The 25,764-nt window shown below is 41.2% G+C and overlaps 1 protein-coding gene across 5 annotated transcripts in view; it reads left to right on the plus strand.

Annotated features, from left to right (window-relative positions):
• DIS3L2 (DIS3 like 3'-5' exoribonuclease 2) overlaps positions 1-25,764 on the plus strand; it is a 365,245-nt gene that overhangs the window by 56,262 nt on the left and 283,219 nt on the right. For 3 of the 5 annotated variants that reach the window (XM_032355174.1, XM_032355175.1, XM_032355176.1), the window contains 4 exons: positions 5,668-5,816; positions 6,365-6,522; positions 15,066-15,119; positions 23,614-23,715. In XM_032355174.1, coding sequence (XP_032211065.1) covers positions 5,765-5,816; positions 6,365-6,522; positions 15,066-15,119; positions 23,614-23,715 — 366 coding nt within the window. In that variant the 5' untranslated portion in view covers positions 5,668-5,764. Of the gene's footprint in view, positions 1-5,667; positions 5,817-6,364; positions 6,523-15,065; positions 15,120-23,613; positions 23,716-25,764 lie in introns of those variants that run through there. The other 2 variants (XM_032355177.1, XM_032355178.1) reach the window with 2 other exon arrangements.

The raw sequence follows: 25,764 nt of genomic DNA on the forward strand, positions 1-25,764 counted from the left end.
GGGAGTGTTAAAGTCCCCTACTATTATTGTATTATTGTTGATGTGTTTCTTTGATTTTGTTATTAATTGGTTTATATAGTTGGCTGCTCCCATGTTAGGGGCATAGATATTTAAAATTGTTAGATCTTCTTGTTGGACAGATCCTTTGAGTATGATATAGTGTCCTTCCTCATCTCTTATTATAGTCTTTGGGTTAAAATCTAATTGTTCTGATATAAGGATTGCCACTTCTGCTTTCTTTTGATGTCCATTAGCATGGTAAATTGTTTCCCACCCCCTCACTTTAAATCTGGAGGTGTCTTCGGGTTTAAAATGAATTTATTGTAGGCAACATATAGATTGGTTTTGTTTTTGTATCCATTCTGATACCCTGTGTCTTTTGATTGGGGCATTTAGCCCATTAACATTCAGGGTAACTATTGAGAGATATGAATTTAGTGCCATTGTATTGCCTGTAAGATGACTGTTACTGTATATTGTCTCTGTTCCTTTCTGCTGTACTACTTTTAGGCTCTCTCTTTGCTTAGAGGACCCCATTCAATATTTCCTGTAGAGCTGGTTTGGTGTTTGCAAATTCTTTCAGTTTTTGTTTGTCCTGGAAGCTTTTAATCTCTCCTTCTATTTTCAATGATAGCCTAGCTGGATATAGTATTCTTGGCTGCATGTTTTTCTCGTTTAGTGCTCTGAATATATCATGCCAGCTCTTTCTGGCCTGCCAGTTCTCTGTGGATAAGTCTGCTGCCAATCTAATATTTTTACCATTGTATGTTACAGACTTCTTTTCCTGGACTGCTTTCAGGATTTTCTCTTTGTCACTAAGACTTGTAAATTTTACTATTAGGTGACAGGGTGTGGACCCATTCTTATTGATTTTGAGGGGGGTTCTCTGCACCTCCTGGATTTTGATGCTTGTTCCCTTTGCCATATTGGGGAAATTCTCTCCAATATACTTTCTGCTCCCCTCTCTCTTTCTTCTACTTCTGGAATCCCAGTTATTCTAATGTTGTTTTGTCTTAGGGTGTCACTTATCTCTCAAATTCTCCCCTCATGGTCCAGTAGCTGTTTGTCTCTCTTTTGCTCAGCTTCTTTATTCTCTGTCATTTGTTCTTCTATATCGCTAATTCTTTTGCCTCATTTATCTTAGCAGTCAAAGCCTGCATTTTTGATTGCACCTCATTAATAGCTTTTTTGATTTCAACTTGGTTAGATTTAAATTCTTTTATTTCTCCCGAAAGGGCTTTTATATCTCCTGAGAGGGTTTCTCTAATATCTTTCATGCCTTTTTTGAGCCCGGCTAGAACCTTGAGAATTGTCATTCTGAACTCTAGATCTGACATATTACCAATGTCTGCATTGATTAAGTCCCTAGCCTTCGGTACTGCCTCTTGTTTTTTTGTGGTGAATTTTTCCGTCTTGTTATTTTGTCCAGATAGGAGTATATGAAGGAGCAAGCAAAATACTAAAAGGGTGGCAAAGACCCCAGGAAAATATGCTTTAACCAAATCAGAAGAGATCCCAAATTGTGAAGGGGGAGGAGGGGGATAAAAAGAGGTTCAGAAAGGAAAAAAAAAAAACCCAATTAAAAAAAGAAAACAAATAAAGAAAAAATATAAAAAAGAAAAAATGTATATATTAGATAAACTAGTTAAAAATGTTAAAAAAAAAAGAAAAGGGTAAAAGTTTAAAAAATTTAGCAGAAGAAGAGAGAAAAAAAGTTGAAAAAAATAATTAAATTAACTGCAAGACTAAAGAATCATGGGGAGAAAGCCATGAGTTCCGGGCTTTGCTTTCTCCTCCTCTGGAATTCCACTCCTCTCTTTGGTATTGAAACCGCACTCCTTGGTAGGTAAACTTGGTCCTGGCTGGACTTCTTGTTGATCTTCTGGAGGAGGGGCCTGTTGTAGTGATTCGCAAGTGTCTTTGCCCCAGGAGGAATTGCACCGTCCTTACCAGGGGCCGGGCTGAGTAGTCTGCTTGGTTTTGCTTTTGGGAGCTTTTGTTCCCTGAGCGCTTCCTGTAGAGTCGGGAATGAAAATGGCGGTCTCCCGGTCTCCGGCCTGGAGGAGCCGAGAGCTCGGCCCCCATTCCTCAGTGCGCCCTCAGAGAACAGCACCCATTTACTCCCGTCTCCCTGGCCTCCGGCTGTGTTCTGAGCTCACCGAGCCTGTGACCCGCTCAAGGTAACCCTGTCCTCGGCTCTGTCTCTGTAGCCGGCTTCCCTGTTCTAATACCTGCAAGCTCTGCGACACTCAGACACCCCCGATCCTTCTGTGACCCTGCGGGACCTGAGGCCATGCTGACCCCACGTGGGCTTCACCCTGGTTTAGCCTCTAGAGCGATGTCCCTCAGCAGAACAGACTTTTAAAAGTCCTGATTCTGTGCTCCGTTGCTCTGCCGCTTGCCGGGAGCCAGCCACTCCCCCCGCGGTCTATCTTCTCGTAGCTTTGGATTCACTTCTCCGCCAGTCCTGCCTTTCAGAAAGTGGTTGATTTTCTGTTTCTAGAATTGTTATTCTTCTTCTCTTCTATCTCCCGTTGCATTTGTAGGTGTTTGCAATCTTTAGATAAGCTATCTAGCTGATCTCCTGCTACCTGAAGTAGTCTCAGCCTGCTACTTCTCTGCCATCTTGACTCCTCATATCCTGCTGACTTGTTTTTAATGTAGTTTCTCTGAATGATCCTGCTCTGCTCATTTTTGAAAACAAAAACTGAAAAGAACTGAAAAAAACTTGAAATGAAAAACTGCTTATTCATGAAAATAAACTCATCTACTCATTTAAGAAGTGAATAATGAATACGTATTCCACCCCAGGAACTATAGGAGTCACTGTGGTTATAACAATGAGCCCAACCAAAAATTCCTTGTAATCCTGAGTTAGAGAGACAAGGTAGGTATAAATCATGCCATCTGGGGGGTGGGGTGGTATTTGCTGTGAAGGAAAGTTAGAGCTGCAGCTGATCTTGGGACATTTGAGTTGAGATCTCTGTCTTCATTTCACTTAACTAATAGTTTTGAGCTCTTGCCTGCATCAGGACTTGATACAAAGCATCCATTTCCATTTCTGGCCTTTGGTTTTGTATTGTCTTTTTCCCACTTGCAGCTTGTCCCCAACCCTTCACCTTAATGTTGGTTGCCATGAATTCTATTCTTACTCAGTAGTGGTTGTCAATCATGATCATTAACTTGTTCTCCTTTGGAAGTTATTTTCTATCTTGTTTTCTTAACATTTGACTCTGTTGGTTCTTTTCCTACATCTTTGTTAGCTCCTTTGTTATATTTTCTACTTCTTTGCATTTCCTAAAAGTTTCCCTAACTTGGATTTTGTTGTGGGCTCCTTCTGTATCAGCTCAGCCTTTCTTGGCAGTCTCATCCATTCTAGAAAACTCTCGGTTACCATTTTTATGCAAATGGATGGCTAATATATCTAACTTGTGCTCCAGTTTCCAAAGACTTGAGGTAGAGGTATTCATAGAGGCACATTTCCATGTGTACAGGTATGCATAGAGGTATATGTTCACATAGAGATAGGGAACACCCTAAGTGGAATTCATTATCTTTAACTCAGTGATGTTATAATCTTCAGTCTCCTTGCTTGAAATCTTGAACATTTCCTACCTTCTTGCTCTAAAGATTCCAGATCTGCCTGCCTGCCATGTGGTGCCAATTTGTCCAGTGTAATAAATAATACCATGTCACGGGGTTTCTTCTTTTCAGTGTGTGCTTGTTCAACTCTAGTTCAGGCCTTCCTTTCTTTCTCTCCTGTCTGTTCTGTTTCTTTCCTAAGGTGCAGCTGCCACTGTCTTTCTCAGTTCCAGATGACTGACTCCTGTGCCAGGTTCATTTTTCCTGAAACACAGTTCTGATCTGTCTTTCTTCTCTTCTGCTCATTCATGCTTCAGAAATTCCTTACTGCCTTTGAAAAGCAGGCTGGTTTTCTAGACCTTCCAACTTGTTTTATTTGCCTTGCCACTACCTCCTCCATACAGGCTGGACTCTCTCCAAATGGAATTAATGTTGTAAGAACCTGCCTATGTTTTTCTGTTTGTGTCTCTACTTTTGTTTCTTTTGTCAGCAGCATGCTTTTCTCACATTCTCAGTTCTTCCTTCACAGCTTTCCTGAAGTTCTCTCAGATTTTCTGACCCACAGGTACTTTCTTCCATCATAGGTACATTTACCCATACTTAAAAAATAGACTGCTTATCACTTCCCAACTTGTATTTTTATATTGGTATGATTTTTAGAAATCTAATTAGCTTTTGTATTTTTCACTGTGCCTAGTATAGTACACTGTCCAAGTATTTGTTGAGTTAATAAGTGGATGAATGCCTTCTGAATTAAACCATCAGGTAGTCTGGCCTCCTGTGTGCACCCTTCCCATTATTTTGTTATTTATCTAAGACCATCTGTTTCTCTCCCTTTTTGCCTTTTTTTTTTTCCCACTTTACCTCTGAATCTCTTCATGTATTGCTATGTGGCCCATTACCCTTTGTCGTTGTAGCTTCTCTTTTCCTGAGTAAGTATTAATTTCACTTTAGAGAAAAATTATATCATTTCAGTGAAAGATGTATGTGGGAAATTTACAGGAAATGGAAGCTAGTGTTGAGAATGACATCTTGATACATTTTATGGGAAAGAAGCCTGCCCTCTAGGATTTTGGAAATTTGCAAGTATAGGCTGGAATCCCTGGGCTGGTGGCCAGCTGAGAGTAGAAAGTAGAAATTGTGATGATGTGTTCAGTATCCAGGTGGAAGGCCAGCGGCCAGCTCCACAGCCCTGGACTCCAGTCTACTGATCCAGGCAGCTGCCTTAGATTCCTTAGAAGCAGCTGCCTTGAGCTTGCGGACAGATGATTGGCTTGAAGTGATGTCAGGTAGGAGTAGGGACATATATGCCCAACTGCAGTGTTGCCATTTTTTGAAAGCTAGTGAATCACCTGGGTTCCCTGCATAGTTTTGGATATCCAGTTGTGGCTGCAAATTAGATTTTGTTGATGAATTACAAAGGAATTAATTTACTTAGTTTATCAACATATGTCTTTTGCCCAATGCGAAACTTAGTAAGTTCTGTATCTTTTAGTTTAGTTTAGTACCTATTTCATTATAGCCTTGAGATCCCAGATCTTTATACCTTTATACCTTTTTTCAAAATTCTATTTCCTCCCACTCTTACCCATTTCAGAAGCTGAATGGAACTGCAGAGCTCTTTCATCCCCACCTCATTGCCCTGTTTGTGGAGGTTTTTAGTTGAAGTGGCCCAGACAGGCAGGCTAGCGATACATTACAAAGAAACTCAGGACAGATGGTGTGCTTGTCTAACTGCCTAGGAGAGAGTGACACAAGGACACAGGAGGTCCTCCCTCCCACAATGTTTTTTTTTTTTTAAGATTTTATTTATCTGTGACAGAGATAGAGAGTACAAGTAGGCAGAGCAGCAGGCAGAGGGAGAGGGAGAAGCAGACTCGCCACTGAGCAGGGAGCCTAATGTAGGGCTCAATCGCAGGACCCTGGGATCATGACCCGAGCTGAAGGCATCCGCTTAACCGACTGAGCCACCTAGCCCCCCGCCCCCCTGCCAATGTTTTTATCATGCATGTACTACATTTCTGAAAGCACAGAGGACACCATAGGTTAAGTGCTCATCAGTTACCTGTCTCTCTTTGGTTTCAGCTTGTGACAACTGAGCTACTCAAGGCAGGAAGAACTCTGAGCTGAGCAGTGGAGGACCCCCTGGATCTGGAGAGAAGAGGTGACCTTGGAACCAGTAATGAGCCATCCTGACTTCAGGCTGAACCTCCGGCCCTTGGGGACCCCCAGAGGTAGCAAAAGGAAAATGGAGTCTCTTCTAGCAACTGGAGACCTGAAATAAAATAACAGTGAAATGGAGGCACAGGGCGTGTCTAGGGCTGAGGGCCACCGTAATTCTTTTGGTGACCTATTAAATATTCTTCCATGTTATTTATTCTAGAATTAAGTGTGGTTTCTTGTTTTCTTAATTTATTATATTGAGTACAGCTGTTTAGTTTCCTCTAGAAAAGAGACATTCTTTTAGTAATTCCTATTTTAAAAAGTTTGTGTCTATAAACAGCAAAGCATATTGAACCCATTATTCAGATTATGTTCTCTGCATGTTGTGGTGCTGATTTAAAACTTAAGTCTCATTTATGTACATTTTATGCACGTTTCCTTATTTTATGCTTGTTACCTATTCTTTCCTTTTTGTGACTATTTGAAATTATTATCTGTTCATTTCATTCTTTTATTAGTCTTTCTACATTAAAAAAAAAAAAAAGGTAAAATATCTCCAGTTTAAAAATACAGAGATGCTTGGTTGAGGAAAGAGTTGATTGCTGCCTCATGTTTCTAGGTGTGTCCTCTGTGGTTGGCCCACATGGTGTTGGTGCTTCGCCAGGTGACAAAAAGTCAAAGAACAAGTCCATACGAGGGAAGAAAAAGAGCGTATTTGAAACCTACATGTCCAAGGAGGATGTCTCAGAAGGCTTGAAGAGAGGAACACTTATCCAGGTGCTTAAAACGTATTGGGCAGCTATTCCTTGGCTGTGTGGAATCAGAAGTAACCCCTGGCTCATTAAACTGTTTATTCTGCATTGTGTGCTTGAGGGACATGGCTCGAGAGCAGGCCCAGGGCTTCCCACTTCTTATACCCACAGTGCAGTTTGGGGTGCTAAGCACCACTAGACAGAGCAAGTGCTCTGAGATTTGAGAGGAAGGAGCCATTACTTAAAGTTAGGGTTGTCTAGGAATCGTTTATTTGGTCTAGGAGTGCTTAATTGAAGGGATGTATTGGAGCAGTTGGTACAGTTGGAACAAGTGACGATAAGAGAAAGAGCTTTCTGAACAGACAGACCAGTGTGCGCTACTAAGACCAAAGTGGAAAATAGGGTTTGGCTGTAAGGAGCGCTGATAGTTGAGTTTGCCGGGAGCACATGGACACTAAGTGATGGAGACGAGGGTTGAGAAGGAACCAGTAAACAGCACCAGACAATATTTGTTGAGCGCTTTATAGTTTACAGAATACTTTTACAAGCTAGGTCAGTGGTTCGGCTCAGCAGAAGTTTGTTGAGCATCCTCTGTGAGGAGTGAGCTGGGAACAGTACACAGTTAGGAGTATGCCGCCTGGGTGCGCCCAAGGCGAAGGTGGATGAGACTGGCTTTCTGTTCTCCCAGCTCCCAGCCCAGGGAAGGCAGGCAGTCTTGGGAATGAGTGATTTAGGGATAGATGGTAAGTGCTCAAATGAAAGTGTTACTGGGGTATGTGGGAGGGTGTTGGGAGGAACTGGGAGCCTGGAGGAGGTGACTTCTTGGTGGGTATGGGAGGATGACTAGTTGGGGCCTATTACATGAGTGCTATGTGTGAGAAGGAGGTGTGGGGAAGGTGGGCACCGATGAAAACATGATTGGTGAAACAGTGTGGAAGAAGGCAACGTAGGTCTCCTTGGGCATGAAGTATGAGGTAGGAAGTACGTAATGAGATAGAGAGTGAGGCAGGGCACATATTCTTTGAATTAAGTGTATTTTAGAATTATGGGATTGGTAAATAGAGGCATGGCCATGTGTTACGTGGCTCGCTTGAAAATGTTGGTTGTGTTCCATTCTGAATGCATTCTCTCATTCCTCTCATTCTGAGAGCCCAGCTTCTGTATTTGTGATTTTGGCCAAAGATCCAGCCAGTGAACAGCTGCTGTCATCTTCTTTTCCTTTTTAATTACCTTTTTGTATTTACCTGTAGTCAAGTGCACATAGGATTAATGTAGACTCTTTGATTGGAACCTTTTGACTCCCTCCACCCACTCTCTGCCCTTTTCCTGTATCCTTGCCTCGCCTCCACTGGCAACTACCTGTCTGTATCTCTGAGGTTTTTTTTTTTTTTTTTCCTAAGATTCCACATATAAGAGACCCAACAGTACTTGGCTTTCTTTGGTTGGCCTATTTCACTTAGCAGGTCACTTTGAGGTCCATCAGTGTGGTCACAAATGGCAAGATATCATCCCTTTTTTATTTCTGAGTAATATTCCATTGTATGTGTATGTATGCACCATGATTTCTTTATCCATTCCTCCATCAATGGACACTTAGATTGTTTTCATAACTTGTCTATTATAAATAGTGCCTCAGTGAACATGGGGTGCTCATATCTTTTTGTGTTAGTGTTTTTATTGACTTGAATGGAAAACTTTTTTTTCTTTTAAAGATTTTTATTTATTCATTTGACAGAGATCGTAAGTAGGCAGAGAGGCAGGCAGAAAGAGAGAGAGAGAGAGAGAGAGAGAGGGAAGCAGGCTCCCTGCCGAGCAGAGAGCCCGATGTGGGACTCAATCCCAGGACCCTGAGATCATGACCTGAGCCAAAGGCAGTGGCTTAACCCACTGAGCCACCCAGGCGCCCTTGAATGGAAAACTTTTTAACAAACAAGTTGATCTTTCTGATTTTAGAGGTACTGTGAGCCACCCCCCCACCTTTTCTTTAACTTTCCTTGGATTTCTTTGACGAGGCCTCTCTTAGGAGAGTTGAATCTGCATTTGGACATTTGTCCCTTCATTAATCCATTCATTTGCTCTTTATCCTTCAGTCCACATACTGAGCTCCATTTTATCTACAAGTTTCTTGGCCCTCATCTTGTTTCATGTATGAGGACCCTTTTGTGCCTTTCCCACTTTCATCTCCTGCCACTCTCCTTCAGGTACATGCTGCTCTGTTCACCCTGCCCTGATCTTTAAGACCTGTCCTGTAAAAAAAACTCTGCTATTTGCTTTTTCCATGAATCTGTACGTACTGTTCCTAGTGCTTGGAATGCTTTCTCCCATTATCTTGATGTAATTGTGCTTGAACTTTAAGTCCCTACCTAAATGTTACCCCCTTTGAGAAGCCTTATTTTAATTCTCCAAGCAGAATTGGCCATGACTGCTTTCTTGAAGCTGACTTTGTTGTTTACCCTTTATGCTAAACTTATTACCATTTCTTGGTATTTATGTTTCCTCAAATAGACCATTCACTTTCTTGTGGGGAAGGCTGTGTCTTATTCCCACAAATTAGCCCAGTGTGTGACATTTGATTGATGCATAATAAGTTTATATTGAATAAATATTTATTTACTGAGTGAATAAAGGATCAAGGTACTGTCTTTTGAAGATGGGTGAAGAAACTGTTATTACTTGGAAGAAAAATTGCTTCTAATTTTGGTTATAGAATTTATAGAGATAGGATGAGGAAAATATTCTGGAATGATACAGTTTTTGCTCCTTCCTATTAACTTTTGCTTTTGAAGCAACTCTTTGCTGAAATTAAAACAAAACAGAAAGCTGATCAATGTAACAACTCTTTCCCAGGAGTTTGTAAGTGATTCCTCCTGGCTTGTGACATCATGAGACTCTGCAGCCAGAGCCTCCCCCCACAGATGAGAACAGTTGTTCTTTGCAGATGGGGAGAGGAATGGGTTCCAGATATGAGGTCACCGTGTGAAATATACAACACTGTAAATAAGATTTTCATAAGCAGGGAAACAGAGTCCATCTGCTTTCTGATATGAACTTTATGTGTGCAGGCCTTGATGGGTAAGATAAAAAGCTAGATAAGAAAAGCTATTTAGATGCTGTTGGAGAAAAGTAAACTTATTAGATACACTTGTAAGTATTTGTTAACTTTTATATTCAAATTTAAATATATTGTGACATCCCTTTTTTTCTCTCCATCCAGAGAAGAAACTTTTATTGAGAGATACTAAGGAGTTATTTTAAAAATGGGAGTAGAGGGACGCCTGGGTGGCTCAGTGGGTTAAGCCGCTGCCTTCGGCTCAGGTCATGATTCCAGGGTCCTGGGATCGAGTCCCACATCGGGCTCTCTGCTCAGCAGGGGGCCTGCTTCCCTTCCTCTCTCTCTGCCTGCCTCTCTGCCTACTTGTGATTTCTCTCTGTCAAATAAATAAATAAAATCTTTTAAAATAAAAAAAAATGGGAGTAGAATAATACTTTTGCTTTCAGTACTTCGAACAATAATTTGACATTTCATTGGTGTTTTGCCCTCTGTAGGAATGACGAATCCATAGTGACCAAAGGAATCCCTTTCCTGTGTTTGAACTGGCCAGCAGGAACACATGATCATATATACATAATTTTGAAAAAAATTTTCTTTGTAAACAAGTTGTCACATTGTACATATGTCCTTTCTCCATAGGTGCAGTATAGGAGATTGTTATAGGATTTGTTGGAAGAAATGAAAGTACGGGATAGGCCCGGAGGGGACTCAGGTTCAGGGTGATGACCAGAGTAACATGGGTATGATGGTAGGATTGGTTGGTTTCCTGATCTCAGATGATACTTTGGCTGAAGGTGGTTTGGGTTGATCCCCTAGAGCAGCCTGAGGCATGATGTCACAGTTTCCCCTAAAATAGAATATTGGTATAAAGTTGTTATTGGGCCTTATAAGAATTCCTAGTCCAGGAAGATAGGACAAGATGGGTTAGTTTCTAGGACCTTCATCATTTGTTTAAAGTGAAATCAGCTGGAGAACATTTGGGTATGAATCAAAGGGAAAAATAGAAGTGACATTATAGTGGACTGCCCCACCATTCAGAAGGCACAAATAATCTTCATAAAATGAGAGGCAGGGCTGGTGGGAGGGCTTCAACTCTGTAGCATTCATTAAGTAGCTCGTGTTTCTTGACTACTAAGTGCTGGCACATACCAGTGAGTGTGATAGGTAATTCACTGGGGGAGCCGGGCAAACACAACCTAAGACATAAAGAGGGAATTACAGCATGTGCTTCCCACTGCTTGGGAAGTAAGAAAGATGAGAAAGAAGAGTTAGAGCCACTTTACATGGGGTGGTTAGGCTCTCTGAGCAGGTGATTTCTGAGCTGAGAGCTGACGGGTGGACATGAGCCAGCTCTCAGGAGAATTAGGCAAAGAACATCATCACAGGCTGAGAGACCAGCTTGAGGAAGAATGGCAGGCAGAAAAAAGGCCTGGTGTTTTTGAGGAACATGAAGGGAGCTGTTAGACACAGTGAGCAAAGGGAATTAAGGTACGGGAATAAGCTGGAAAGTCAGGCAGCTGCCACAGCTAGGAGAGTAGTTCAGTTACTGAAACTGAAGGGTTTCAGTAGGGAGAGGGCATGATGTATTTTATACTTTAAAAATACCTCTCTGACTAGTGTGAGGTGAATAGACTCGAGTGGAAGCTGGGTGACCATGTGGAAGGCCATTGGAGTAAACAGGGCAAGGAAAGAAGGGTAGTGGCAGTGGAGATGGCAGGGAGTGGACGATGGTGGAGCTGGAACTGGCAGGAGGCTGATGGCTTAAATGTGAAGGTGAGGCAAAGGGAGGAATAAAGCGGGACTCCTAAATTTTGAGTTGAGCCACTAGATGGATGATGTTGCCATTAACTGAGGCAGGGAAGACAGAGGGCTGGAAGGTGGTGCTGGGGTATTGGGGGAAGGGAGCAGATGGCATAAATGAGCAGAGAGGCCCTGGTGATGACCGTGTCAAGCAGAGGCAGTCTGAGGCATTTATGAGCGAGGACTCTGGAAGGCTGGGCTTGAAGGATGCATGGGTGGGCACCTCTCAGTACCTCGGTGTTCTCATTGGTGAAAGGGAGTAGGATTGATTTGAGGGTTAAATTAGCTGATGGATATAAAACTCTTAAAACAGCCTATAACGTGTAGTATATTTATATAAGTTTGAGACTTTTTTTTTATTGATATAAGAGAAGTGTTTGCTGTTCAACTCAGGTGGTTGCTGCCATGGAGGGTTAGCTGGTTTTTCAAGAAAATATGGAAATACATACTTATGTGTGAAATTCCTTTGCTTTAAGTATTCTCAAACATCCTGTAAGCCAAATAAAACATGTTTGTGATTGCCAAGTTAGGCTAATTAGCCTGTTTGTGTGGTATTTTCCTACAGTAACGTTCAGTTCCTTGGGTATAGGCATGGAGAAGGCAGATAGTTGGGGTTAACTGAGAGGGCCTGCTAGTTGAATAGAAGAGGGAGAGTGGACCCAGGACTCAGAGTTTGCAAGGGCAGGAGGTAATAGCAGGTCATGGCAACTAGGTGGCCATGGTTATGGCAACTAGGTTATGGCAGCTAGGTGGCCACACTGAACATAGTGTGGGGACAAAATGCGGTCAGCTCCTTGGGTTGGAAGTCTTAGTGAAGACAAAGAATTATTGAAGTGGGGTTTTTACCTTAAGTGAAATAGAAGGTTAGAAGATTGTGATTAGAAAGTGTGATATTTGAGTTTTCATGTCTGGAGTTGGTATCATTAGCAGTGGTGCCAAGAGACAGCAGTGAACATGGGGGAGAGTGGTTAGGGTGGGTGGGGAAAAAAAGGTGGCTAGAGTGACTGGCTAGGGATGTCTCATCAACCACATGGATATGAAGTTCTGTAAGTGTTTATAGGAATGGTGGTGCAGAGGAAGACAGTGAGCTACAAGTGGAAGCATTACTGAATCACGGATACTATCAAAAGGTTTGAAGTTGATAGCACTGAGGACAAGGCAGGAGCTAATGATACGATCTTCAGAGGATCTGGATTTTGATCAAGAATGGAGAGAAAAAAATAATTTTAAAGCAAGAGTGGGGAAGCAGGGGAGAACCTTCTTCTGGTCCCTGAGACACATGGCACAGGAGAGATAGACTCCCTTTGAGAGCACTTCAAGGGTAGTGATCACATCAAGGGGACAGCCAGGTTTCCCTTAAGTCAAGGAGCAGAGGAGCATTCAGAGAGGAGGTGGAACACATAGGAGCCCCACTGATCAAGTCCCAAGGCGGGAAGGGGTTGAGGAGGAAGATGAGTGAAGAGGGATTGGAGTAGATTAGGTGATAGTCATAAAAATGTAGAAATGGAAGTCCTAGACTTTGGAAGGTGAGTAAGACAAAACCTTGCTGGAAGTCTCTTTTAGTTAAAAGACCGTTTCTTGACATGGTTTACTGACCGCTACCTTCATTAGGCTGTGGGGTGGACTCTGGTCTGCTGTGAAATTCTGGTAGAAGTTTCTTTTTCCTCAGTATGATTTACACTCCCAAGGGAATCTGTTCCTGAGGTCGGTTTATTTAGAGTATGCTCCACTCAACCTGCAAATGTTTTTCTTGAACAAGGCTTCTGTCTTCCCTTGTATGCTTTTATATATCAGGATCTTTGGGATAGACAGTCAAGAACAGAATCTTGAAGGTCCTTTTAATATCCGTTCTTTTAAATAGAGCCTAGAAGAGCCCTGAGCAACCTCTCTCCTTTGAGCCCAGCGTTAGCTTCTCCACGTGCTTTGTGCTTAAAAGGCCTCTGACAGCAGAAGGCATTCTTGCCTCTCTTTACTTCCTTAGGTAGTAACCATTCCCTGAGCTGGAAAGGATGATAGAAAAATAGCAGTTGAGGGGGAAAAAACAAAACAAACCTTAGGTCAGAAAGCAGTGCCTAGAATCAGAAAATGAATTTTTAAAAAATTTAACTTGAGCGAATGGACTTGATTTATTTGGAGTGTCTTCCGCTCACCGGACACATGCTCTGTGAGGGCAGGCTGTTATTCCTCTCCATTGTTTCCCCATCAGGAGGCATAGTGCCTGCCATGCGAATCTTCAGGAGATTTGGATAAATGTAATAAGCATTTTGTCTTCCAACAACAACAACAACAACAACAACAACAGCAAAACCAGCTGTTTTAGCTGTGAAATTGCTGTGACATTCATAAAAAAGGGTGGCCTCAGAGAGCTTTGCCTGCCTTGTTTCTCACCCCCTCTTTCTCTTACCCTAAGCAGAGTGACAGCATGATGGGAGACGAGTGTTTGCCCCCTTAAGCACTCTTGCTTACATGGTCTTTGCCTCTTTTTCCCTTCGGATTTATTGGCAAGTTTTTCTCCTCCATCAAGGACCAAGTCAGACACTGTCCGTGGAGCCTTTCCCGGTGGCCCCAGCTGCAAGTCAGCTGTATCCTCATTTATGGCAGCCTTCATATTTTACCTCATAAACAAGGACTGAGCTTGATCACCACTCTCTCTCCACATTGTCTCAGTGTCTTGAGTATAGTATTCAATAAATCTTGAATTAAGTCTACATGGGATGTTAACAATAGCATAAACTGTTGTGTGGAAATTCATAAAGTAAACACATATGGTGCACCAGTGAAGGGGAGAATATTTTCTCCTTTATTTTATTCCCTCACCTGTTTTGCTAATTAATGTCTCTTTGAGTCTTCCAGCATTTTAGGGGGGAAATGTTATTTGAAACACTTTCTCAAGACACCCTTTGAGGCTGGCTTTTAGGAAAACAACTGCCTCTCTCCATGTGTTCCAGTGGCCTTCAAATGCAGCTGGAACCTTGGGAGGCTTACAGCTTCCTGTAAGAGCCTAAAATACTGACCTGCTATTGAAGACGGCCCCCGTCTGCACCCCTGTGCGTAAATAGAAGCAGACCCTGATTTGGTGCTGGAATAACATGAAGGTGAAGGCAGACTGGGTGGCCTGCCTGTCGGAGCCAGGATTCCCATTTACATTAAGAGCTAGTTCTGGACCATTTTGAATTATTGACTCATTCAGCTATGTAGAAGGGCCAGAGTAAAAAGTATGCATCTGGTCTCTCAAGGTTAAGTATCCAGGTTGGAAATCAACCTGTATCCTTCCGAAAATTGTCATGGAAACAAGCAAGCGTGGAAAGGCCTCAGTGAATAAAAAAGCCCATTATGTAGTGAGATGTAATCCCCATAAAATCTTGTTCTTAAAGTAAAGGTTGCAGTGTGAAGCCTAGCATATGGGGGCACAAAAAAATCCCAGTAGCTGCCACTTTCCCACTCCAGGCCAAGCTCTCCTCCTTCTCACCTCTCTGCCTGTTTATAGCCAGGTGCCAGTGCGGCCTTTCAGTTTTTGATGGAACCCTGTGTTACAGACATCAGTAGATATCACATTTCATGCATTTAATGAGTAGTTCTCCTATGCCTAAGTTGTTTTGTAGATTGAGCTGTTTAATTAATTCAGAAACTTTTTATTGAAGAATAACATATGTATGGTAATCTTCTAAGTGGATAACTAGTTAAATTTTCACAGATTTCATTTTTTTGTTTTAAAGGGTGTATTGAGAATTAATCCAAAGAAGTTTCATGAAGCCTTCATTCCTTCCCCGGTAAGTTCAATGACTTCATAATAAACTTAATGTCACATTTAATTTTTTAAGTGTGCTCTGAAACTGAAATCATATATTCTAACTAAAAAGCAGAGTAGTAAAACAAAATCAGGATGGGCAAGTATTTGTTTCAAATTTAAATAAGCACAATTTGCCTTTGGTTAACAAACCCTCTGCCAGTAGTAAACTCACAGTGAGAGTGGCGGGGATGGCGTTTGTTACTAGGGCTGCGGCGAGCAGCTGACCCTGCACAGACACCCACCAGTTTTTGTAGCTGGACACCCTTGGTTTATAGCTTAGAGGGATTTATGAGTTTTTCCACTGATTTAAGTTAATCTTTCCCAAACAAATATGCTATCTACTTTTGATCTACTGCATGAGCTAATCTGCAGATTGGTCCAAAAAAAAAAAAAAAGTGTAATGCTTTTTTCTTTTGGTCAGAGTTTCTCACTTCACTTTTTCTGCAGGAGATAGGACTTGGTCCAAGGCTCTTCACCGTTGGGTCTTTATATCCTTTCTTCCGTTCATGACTCATTTTACCAGGCTCTTTGCTCTGACATATAGTTCACAGGAGGTCTCTGGATAAGGCTGGATTTTGCAAAGCTAGGATAGCAATGTTCTCAAATTCCTGACATGACTTTTCCAGGCTGCTGTAAATAGGATAGCCGTAGAATTATAGATGTTTTAGCAGTGGAGTAGAGCATAGGAGTAAACTTGAGCTTATAGATGAGGAAATGGAATACGTATATGTATTTCAGTTAACTTACTTCATGATGTTCAGTAACGAGTTGAGTGAGAATACAAGTTTAGTCATGTGCTTCCCCAGTAACCTTAAGGCCTGTTCTCAAGCTCAGTTTAGTTCTTTTTTCCCCCTTGCCCTACAAAAGCCAAGGATCCACATTCGTATCTCAGGTTCCATCTTATCCAGTGGATTAGATAAAAAGTATCACTGACATGTCACCGTGTACTCTCTCAACCCTGTTCTGCTTCTGTGACAGACCATGCTGTTTATTCTGACAGCTGAGGGTCAGCTTTGAGGCAGTGACTTAACTGCAGGGGCAGGTTTGTCCTCCCACGGAAGCACAGTTGACATGGTGTTTGATTCCCAACTTTGCTTGTAAGGTAAAAATCATGTTCAGTAATTAAAAATTACTCATGAAAATCAGGAAAATGCCATGTTAGAGAAAGATAATCTCTTAGTAAGTCCTACATAACTAGCATTTTCTCTATTTTAGAAAGAATAAATCTTTCTTCATTGGCATACCAGTTGAGGGAGCTCAATTATAATAGGGTCCTGAAGTATGAAGAATATGAGTTACTAAGCATGAAAATCATGGTCAGTGGAGTAAGGAGTTCATCCTGAGAGACTGCTGGGAGCTGAGCAGATTACAAGCCTCCCATCTCCTGTGAGCACTGAAGTTTGCTGTCATTGACTGGAATGTTAAGGGGAACTACATAGAGCATTTTGAAAATTTAACTGCTTGCTTGTTTTCTTCCCTGAGTACACGGTATTGAACTTCCCTACGTTAGATCCCTGGTAGGCTGGTTCCTGACAAGTGTGGGACCTAGGACAAGAGTACAAAAGGAGGCACACATACCTTATATTAAATATTTAGATGTTAGGGATGCTTGGGTGGCTCAGCCAGTTGGGTGGCTGCCTTCAGCTCAGTTCATGATCCCAGGGTCCTGGAATGAGTCCTACGTGGGAGTCTTTGCTCAGTGGGGAACCTGCTTCTCCCTCTGCCTCCCACTCCCACTGCTTGTGCTCACTCTTTCTCTTTGATTTAAAAATATAAATAAATAAATAAATAAATAAATAAATAAATAAATAAATAAATTTAGGAGTTATATATATATCAAACTATCGAACTGTTAGGAAAAATACATTCATGACAAATAAAATATATTTCTTGTTAAATATACCTCTGTGTACCTGGGTTCAAATGTAGAATTCTCAAACTCCTTGGAGCTCCATCCTAAAGTGTGGCCAGATGGAGAGGGCCTGCCTCTGGCCTGCCCCTCTTCCCTTCCTAGTCCTAACTCCCTGTCCCCTCTTTGCTGTCTCCATTGCCTCCCCCCGCCCATTCATTAAGGGCCCTTGCATGCATCTGTTTGAGCATCTTATCCCACATGTCTAAGTTCTGTCCACATGCCTTAGAAATACCTGCCCTTTAACCACCTGTTAAGTCCACTGGGTGCCATGGGTGCCACCAGTGACTGTGGTCTATCTCTAGGCAGACAGATCTGGGGAAGATGCTTATGTATGCCTTGGAAGTGGGCTTGGGACTGATTAGCCCAGGATGCACATCCATTTGGCCTTGAGATCTCTTCACTTTTGGGGAGGAGTGTGACTGGAGAAGGGCCAGGGAAGAGATCCTCTAAATTGCGGGGCCTAGTTAGGTGTCTATAATTTAAATTCATCTGATTTATAGGTGCAAATTATTTGTTGCCACAGTTTAATTTGGCTTGTTAAAGGAAGTTAAGAAGCATAAGTTACTAATGTTTCAAAAGCCCAAGTTGTTCTCCTACTTGAAATTATATTCCTGGAATGTCCTGTTAAGAAACTTTTAGACAGTTGTGTTATTAGAATTGGCTTATTTTTATGCCCCTTATTCTCTTATTTGGCTACTAATAGAGTAGTAATGTTGTCTCAGAGGGAGAAGAAATGTTAAAAGGTTCACCTCTAAGTAACTAAGAACTGACTTTAAAAGCTCTATCAAGGCCCAGTTGTGAGTTTTGGTTGTAGATACTGGAACAATCCTACATTCTAGTTTTGTGGGGGTTTTGGTGAGTTTCATTGTTTAGAGGCATTCTAGAAAGCATTGAGGGAGGGGATAGTAGAGGCAATAAATTATATGTAGGTATATCCCACAACCACCATTGGTCTGGATTTATGGGTATATGTAGCTCATGTCTATGTCAAGTGTGAACTGGTATGAACTGGAAGAATGTTCACTGGTGGATTAGGAGTAGAATAGCAGAACCAGGGCCTGAATGTTACCTGTCCCCTGCTTAAGCAGGGAGAGTAAAGACAGGAGTTGTTAGAAAAGAAGATGTAGCCTTTGCTCTGACAATAGGAAATTGAAAAGTTTACTTATTTATAAAACTAGCAATGGATTAAATTGTCTAATGTTCCTTACAACTTTAAAATTCTGAATTCTAATTTAAAATTATAAACTTTTTGGAGAGACAAAAATAGACTAGATTTGTTTATTTAGGTTCTTGCTGACTTTTACAAAAAGCACAGGTTCCATTCTGAATTATGTTGATGCAAGAAGTTTTATAAGTTTTTTTGTGCATCTTGTCATGGGAGGCACCCTTTGAACATCTGTGGAATGTATTTTTCCAAAGGGAGCCATTCCATCGATAGAGAATGCTCTTGTTTGTCCTCCGTGCTTGGAAACTTCCTAAGTATTTAGTTGATTACCCCCAGATCCCATTATGTTTCCTCTAGGATGGTTCATTATCCATTTTCCTTTTTTTCTAGTAGAGCTAGTCTTTGACATTCAAATAAAGAGCTCAACTCTTTAGCCTTTTAAAAGTAGTTAAGTGTGATGAATTGAACTTTTAATATTGAGTTGTTACCAAGTTTATGGTCTTTAGGAGATTCCTGCAATAGGTATGGGCTTCTGAGTGAATCCACTAAGAGCTGAGCAGTGACACAATACCTGGAGATTGGTGTATTGTCTGAGGTTCAGCTCGGCCCTGCTCTTCTGGATTTCTTTGGATGGGAATGTGGCAATACCAGTACCTTATCATCTTAAATCTCTGAGCTGTCTGGGGGTGGTGTACCTGTTTATGAGAGAGGCATTTTATTCCATGTGTTTTGATCATGGGTTGGGATGACCTCCAAACAGCTCTCTCTTCATTCCGGGGAAGTTGGAGAGCCCCATTTGGTACATAAATTGCAGAAGGTAGCGATTGATGACCATGTGCCACCCTGCAGTTGTACACGTTCTGTTTGGTGGTTGCCTCTTCCTTATTCCTTCGAGAAGCTCAACATGAGACCAACTGCAGTGATTCTGTCTTTGTGGCTAACATGGTAGCAGTCCCTCAGGGACTAGGGTGGGGCAGGTTTGGCAATGTGTGTAGGCCACAGCTGTCTGCCCATGGTTAGGTTGGAAACTGAACAGAAAAACTGTTCTAAAACCTCTCTCATGGTTTGTAATTGGAAATTATAAAAAATGCTGAGTGTCTAAAGTCCCATTTTTGGTGTTGGCAGGGCAGGTTTGGTGAATTTGGGATGCTAATTTTAACTTTAACTGAAATGTTACAGTAATCAACTGTAGTCTGGTGAGTACTTAATCTTATCTATACCAAGTGTCTCTACCTACAAAATTTTGAGTGGTGGTTTTTTAATCCTGTTTGCTATTACTTCCTTCAAGAAAAATGAACATTTTCCATGGGCACTCGAGAAGAATGTGTATACTTTTGCTTTGGGATGGAATGTTCTGAATATATCTGTGAAGTCCCATCTGGTCCAGTGTGTCATTCAAAGCTGTTATTTCCTTGCTGATCTTCTGCTTAGATGATCTGTCCATTGCGGTAGGGAGGTGTTAAAGTCCCCTACTATTACTATATTATTATCAATCTGTTTCTTTGATTTTGCTATTAATTGGCTGCTTGTACATTAGGGACATAAATATTTACAGTTATTAGATCTTCTTGGTGGGTAGACCCTTTAATTATGATATAGTGTCCTTCCTCATCCCTTGTTATGGTCTTTTGTTTAAAATCTAATTTAACTGATATAAGGATTGCCACACCAGCTTTCTTTCTTTTTTTTTTTTTTTAAAGAATTTATTTATTTATTTGACAGAGACAGATCACAAGTAGGCAGAGAAGCAGGCAGAGAGAGAGAGAGAGAGAGAGTGAGATAGAGAGAGGAGGAAGCAGACTCCCTGCCGAGCAGAGAGGCTGATGCGGGACTTAATCCCAGGACCCTGAGATCATGACCTGAGCCGAAGGCAGAGGCTTAACCCACTGAGCCACCCAGGTGCCCCACACCAGCTTTCTTTTGATGTCCATTAGCATGATAAATTGTTTTCCACCCATCATATCGATGGGTCAGCTTTTTTATCCAATTTGAAACCCTGTGTCTTTTGATTAGGGCATTTAGCCCATTTACTTTCAGGGTAACTGCTAAAAGATTTGAATTTAGTGCCATTCTATTGCCTATAAGGTGACTCTTAACCGTATATCATCTCTGTTCCTTTCTGGTCTGTTACTCGTGGACTCTCTCTTCTTTTAGAGAACCCTTTTAATATTTCTTGCCATCACAAATTCTTTTAGTTTTTGTTTGTCCTGGAAGCTTTTTATCACTCCTATTATGAATGACGTCCTAGCTGGATAAAGTATCCTTGACTGCATATTTTTCTCATTTAGCACCCTGAATATATCATGCCAGTCCTTTCTGGCCTGCTAGGTCTCTGTGGATAGGTCTGCTGCCAGTCTAGTGTTTCTACCCTTGTAGCTTACAGATCTCTTATCCCCGAATTGCTTTCAGGATTTTTTTCTTTGTCTCTGAGATTTGTAAGTTTCACTACTATATATTGGGTGTTGACCTATTTTTATTGATTTTGAGGGGAGTTATCTGTGCCTCTCGGGTATCATTCTAATATTTTTTTGTCTTATGGTATCACTTACCTCTTGAATTCTCCCCTTATGATCCAGTAGTTATTCATCTCTCTTTTTCTCAACTTCTTTATTCTCCATTATTTGGTCTTCTATTCACTAATTCTCTCTTCTGTCTCATTTATCCTAGCAGTTTGAGCCTCCATTTTTTATTACACCTCATTAATAGCCTTTTAAAGTTTGACTTGATTAGATTTTAGTTCTTTTATTTCTCCAGAAAGGGATCCTCTAGTATCTTCTATGCTTTTTTCAAGCCCAGATGGTATCTTTTTAATTGTTATTCTGAACTCTAGTTCCAACATGGTGAATTTTTCCATCTTGTCATTCTGTCCAGAGAAGAATAGATGAATAAGAGAACAAAATACTAAAATGGCAACAATGACCCCAGAGAAATAGACACTAAACAAATCAGAGGGGACCCAGAAGTGGAAAAAATAAAAAAATTTAAAAAAAAAGAAAGAGAATATAATCAGACAGGTGGACAAAACAGAGCAATACATTGGATCCTGTATGTATTTTGGTCTGTTTGTTAGAAAACTAGATGCCAAAGTTGTAAAGAAAGAAAAACTTAAATATGTACAAAAATAAAATTAAATACAATGAAAGGATAGTATATGTGCTGCCGAAGCGAGCACAAATTAAATACAATGAAAGGATAGAATGTGATTGTAAAAATGAACATTAAAAGATTCCACCCCCACCAACACACAAAAGGGATATAAACAGACAGGTGAACAGAACAAAGCAATACTTTAAATCCTGAGTGTATTTTGGTTGGTTTGTTAGAAGAAACTACATCTTGAAACCGTAAAGAAAGAAAAACTTATATACATACAAAAATTAAATTAAATACATTGAGAGGATAGAATGTAACTGTAAAGATGAACATGAAAGACTTTAACAATAACAACAAAAAAGAATATGATCAGACAGGTGAAAAGAATAGAGCCATACACTAGATTCTGGGTGTATTTTGGTCTGTTTATTAGAAGAAACTGTATCCCAAAATGAAATATATATATATATATATATATATATATACACACACACATACATATACATATACACACACACACACAACTAAAATTAAAAGATAAAATTTAACTGTAAAAATGAAAATTAAAAACCATTTTAAAAAAGAAATTGACAAAATAAGAAATTCACTGAAAAAGGAAAGAGAGGGATACCTGGGTGACTCAGTTGGTGGGGTGTCTGCCTTCGACTCATGATCCCAAGGTCCTGGGATGGAGTCCTCCTTCAGGTTCCTTGCTCAGAGCCCCAGTTATTTCTAATAATACACTTCTCAGGGGGCCTGCTTCTCCCTCTGCCTCCCAGTCCCCCAGTTGTGCTTTCTCTCTCTCTCTCTCATTCTGATAAATAAATAAAGTCTTTAAAAAAAAAAAAAGAAAGAGAAAAAATTTAAAATTGAAAGACTAAAGAGTCTTGAAGAAAAAACCATGAATTCTGTATTCTATTTTCCCCATTGGCGTATTGGAGTTTTGCAGTTTTCTGTGATAGGTAAACTTGGCCTTAGCTGGTGTTCTTGCTGGTCTTCTGGGGTGGGGGGGCTGTTATGCTGATTTTCAGGTGTCCTGCCGTGGGCAGAATTGCACCAGCCTTGCCAGGGGGGCAGGTTAATCTGCTCCAGATTGCCCTATGGTGGCTTTGTTCCCTGAAGAGTTTCCACCTAGCTTTAGAGGATGAGGATGAAAATGGCAGCATCCCAATCTCCTGCATCCAAAAGCTTGGGGGCCCACAGGGAAAAGCAGTCAGTCGCTCCCCCGTCTCTCGGTACCCTGTGCTCACCCAGCCTGTGACTGATAGTTTCTGCCTCTGGCACATGACCCCCCTTAGAGTCTCCAAACCCTGCAGACTGCTGCCGCTCACAAACCTGCTGCTCCACCTGGGGGTGGAAGGGGAATCTCCTGCTGGTTCTGTCGCTTGCTGGGCCCCTGCTCCAGGAGGGGTCACCCAACTGTGCTGTGGTTCGGGGTTTATGGCAACCCCAAGTTGAGAGCCCACTCCTGGGCTTGGTGATTGCAGCCGGCTTCCCTGCTCTGATGCCTGGGACCTCTGCTTCATTCAGGCACCCCTGGTCTTTCTGTGACTCCAAGGATCCTGAGACCACACTGTTCCTAACCTGGGTTATTTGTAAGCATGTGATTGAGGACAAAGGTGTCCATGCCTTGTGTTCATGGTGGGGAGTTCACCTTGCTCCTCAGTCAGAGTGAAGGAGCGTGAGAATGCTTCATGAATCTCATGTCCCTTTCCTTTTCTTCTTTGCCTTCTACTTAGATCTCTATATAAGTAACTATAGTTTGCTTTCTCTGTCATTTTCTCAGTGGGAGGATTATGATTTTGCTGGTTTCTTCCTTGGAGAACTCAAATCCAGGAGTTGGTTCTTGCTCCTGTCCTTGCAGCTGGTTTTCTTAGGGAATTATATTTTGTTGTTCTGTTTTCTTGCAAACCTTCTAAGTTTTACCCTTCTTTGATACTTAAAAAAATTCAGTTAGTGTAGAAAAGGTATCATCATGCTTTGTTTAAAACAAGGAAGGATAACTTACTCCTTTCTCGTTTCAGTTATGAAAGCATGTAGTCTCAGTTTTTTGCTTTATTTATTTTTGTTTGGTTTTGGCTTGACTGTAGGAGATCTTCTCTTATGTTTTTGAAATTTCTTTAACATTCTTTTAACCTGCTTTTATGTGTTCATCCCCATTTCTATTAGTTCCAGAGACTGATTTCCCTCTTAGTGTTCTTATTAAGCCCGCGGACAGATTATAGAGTCTACAGTTTTTAAACCAAAGAAGTAATATTTGGTTCCAGGTCTTGGTAAGCTGACTATTTTCTCTCTCCAACCTAGGATGGGGATCGAGACATTTTTATCGATGGGGTTGTTGCTCGTAATAGAGCCTTGAATGGGGATCTGGTGGTCGTGAAGCTGCTTCCAGAAGAGCAATGGAAGGTGAGTTAAATTTTCCTTTTCTAATAATAACCTTTTCTCAGGCCCTTTTTATTCATGGTGCATCCATGAGACATCATAAATTGGAGCAGTCACGGACCACTCTGATCCTGTGGTTGCCTCAGAAGCAGGCCATGCAGTGCCTGGAACTTCGAAGCATCTGCTGGGCAGACATCTAATGATTTGAGTTGTTCTCCTTGCTCCCTCTCTGTGATCTGTCTTCCTTGTCATATGCATTGCATTGATTTCTGATAATTTTTAGGATAGAAGAAAAGCTTACAGGGTACATTCAAACTTCTGACATGTATTACTTTCCCACATTTAATGATGGGAGAACTGAAAAGACAAAGGCATGGGCATGGTGGCAGTCTTCACATGTTCTTGCTTCCTGTACAGGAAAACCTGGCCGACTTGTACCTCGTTCTGTAGGTTCCACTTTGGTGATTGGGCTTCCCTTGGCAGACAAAAATAGACCCTCTCTTTTTATAAAGCAGAGATCTGGTGGCAGAAGAAAATGTTTTTAACTGGAAAATATCCTGGGTTTCAGGCTCCATATATGTCTGTCAATTGGAAAGAAAAATGTGGTTTTTGACTATTGTTTTAAATAAAGGTCAGGCACTAGAATGACTTATAGTAGCAGTTTCTTTGAATTGTCATGTAGAACTGGCAACTTGTGGGTCCAAATCTGGGTATTTCTTTATAGCATTTCTTCAGATCTTTTATTTTATTTGTCTCAGTTCACTGGTATTGAGGAATATAGTGCCTTCAGTTGAGAGGTACTGGAGGGATTAGTAGAATGGGTTTTTAGGCTAGGCTCCTTGAGTTTGAATCCCATTTCTGCCACTCATCTGTATAACCGTGGGTGAATTATATAACCCCTCTGTGCCTCAAAGCCCTCATCTATAAAATGGGAATAATTATAGTACCTACTTCATGGGTTTGTCATGAAGATTAAATGAGAATTCATGTAAAAATGGTGTCTGACCCATGGTAGCAGTTCAAGCAATGTCAGTTTTTATTATTAGCTTTTACAAAAATAGGAGAAATACTACCTTATATCAGAGCTTTGTCAAGACAAATTTGTTTTTATCTGATAGGGCTAGAGTAACTGACTTAGAATGGGCATTTGTAGGGTGTAGGTATGTTAATAATGATCAAGAGAGATATAGCTCTTGCCTTCATGGAGCTTTTAGTCTGATGGGGAGTGCAGGTAGGAAGAGACAGGTATTAACCACACACAGATTAAGGATAATTACGATTAATGCTGTGAAGTTAAGTGCAGAGCGTTTTATAAGAGTCAGTTATCCTAGTCCTGATCCCCCAGCCCACCCCCAGTTGCTGCCAGCTGTGGTTATATCCTCCCTTGATTTCCCAAAAGCACAGCTAATGGTTGGTTCCAGGTCCTAGGAAGGTAGATTGATTTAGGCCACTTCCTCTTTTCTGGAACACATGTAGCACAGTGTTATTGAGATCTAAGAAGACAAGAAGAGTGCATTAGGGCCTCGTCAGACTAAAGAAGTATTCCTAGAGGTCATTTGAAGGAGTAAAGAGGCAGAATTAGAGTGAAGATGATGCATAGAAGGAATAAGAAAGATGGTGGTTTCCTTTGACTTAAGGAGTGAGAATGGGTAGAATAGAAATAGAAGAGTAATTAGCAAATTGGGTGAGTCTAGAGCTGACCAGAGCAGCTGTAAGGTGTTGACTTGTTGGAAATAATAGGAATGGAGAGCACACAGCGGAGCACCTGTGGTGCTCTGCAGAGGTAGATGAGGTTGATTCAAAGAGAGCAAGGCCAAGTTGCCCAGCATCCTTCCTACCTTGGCTGTGGCAAGGGATGGCTAAAAAACAAACATATGATTAAATAAATTTGTTGAATTATTTTCTTTGTTTTTCACCCCATTTGTATTTTTAAAAGATTTTATTTATTTATTAGAGAGGGAGAGAATGAGAGAGAGCATGAGTGGAAGACAGGTCAGAGGGAGAAGCAGACCCTCTGCCGAGTTTGGTATGGGACTCGGTGTCGGGACTCCAGGATCACGACCTGAACTGAAG

This window comes from Mustela erminea, chromosome 8, assembly GCF_009829155.1.
Source record: "Mustela erminea isolate mMusErm1 chromosome 8, mMusErm1.Pri, whole genome shotgun sequence".
NCBI classification, from domain to species: Eukaryota; Metazoa; Chordata; class Mammalia; order Carnivora; family Mustelidae; genus Mustela; species Mustela erminea.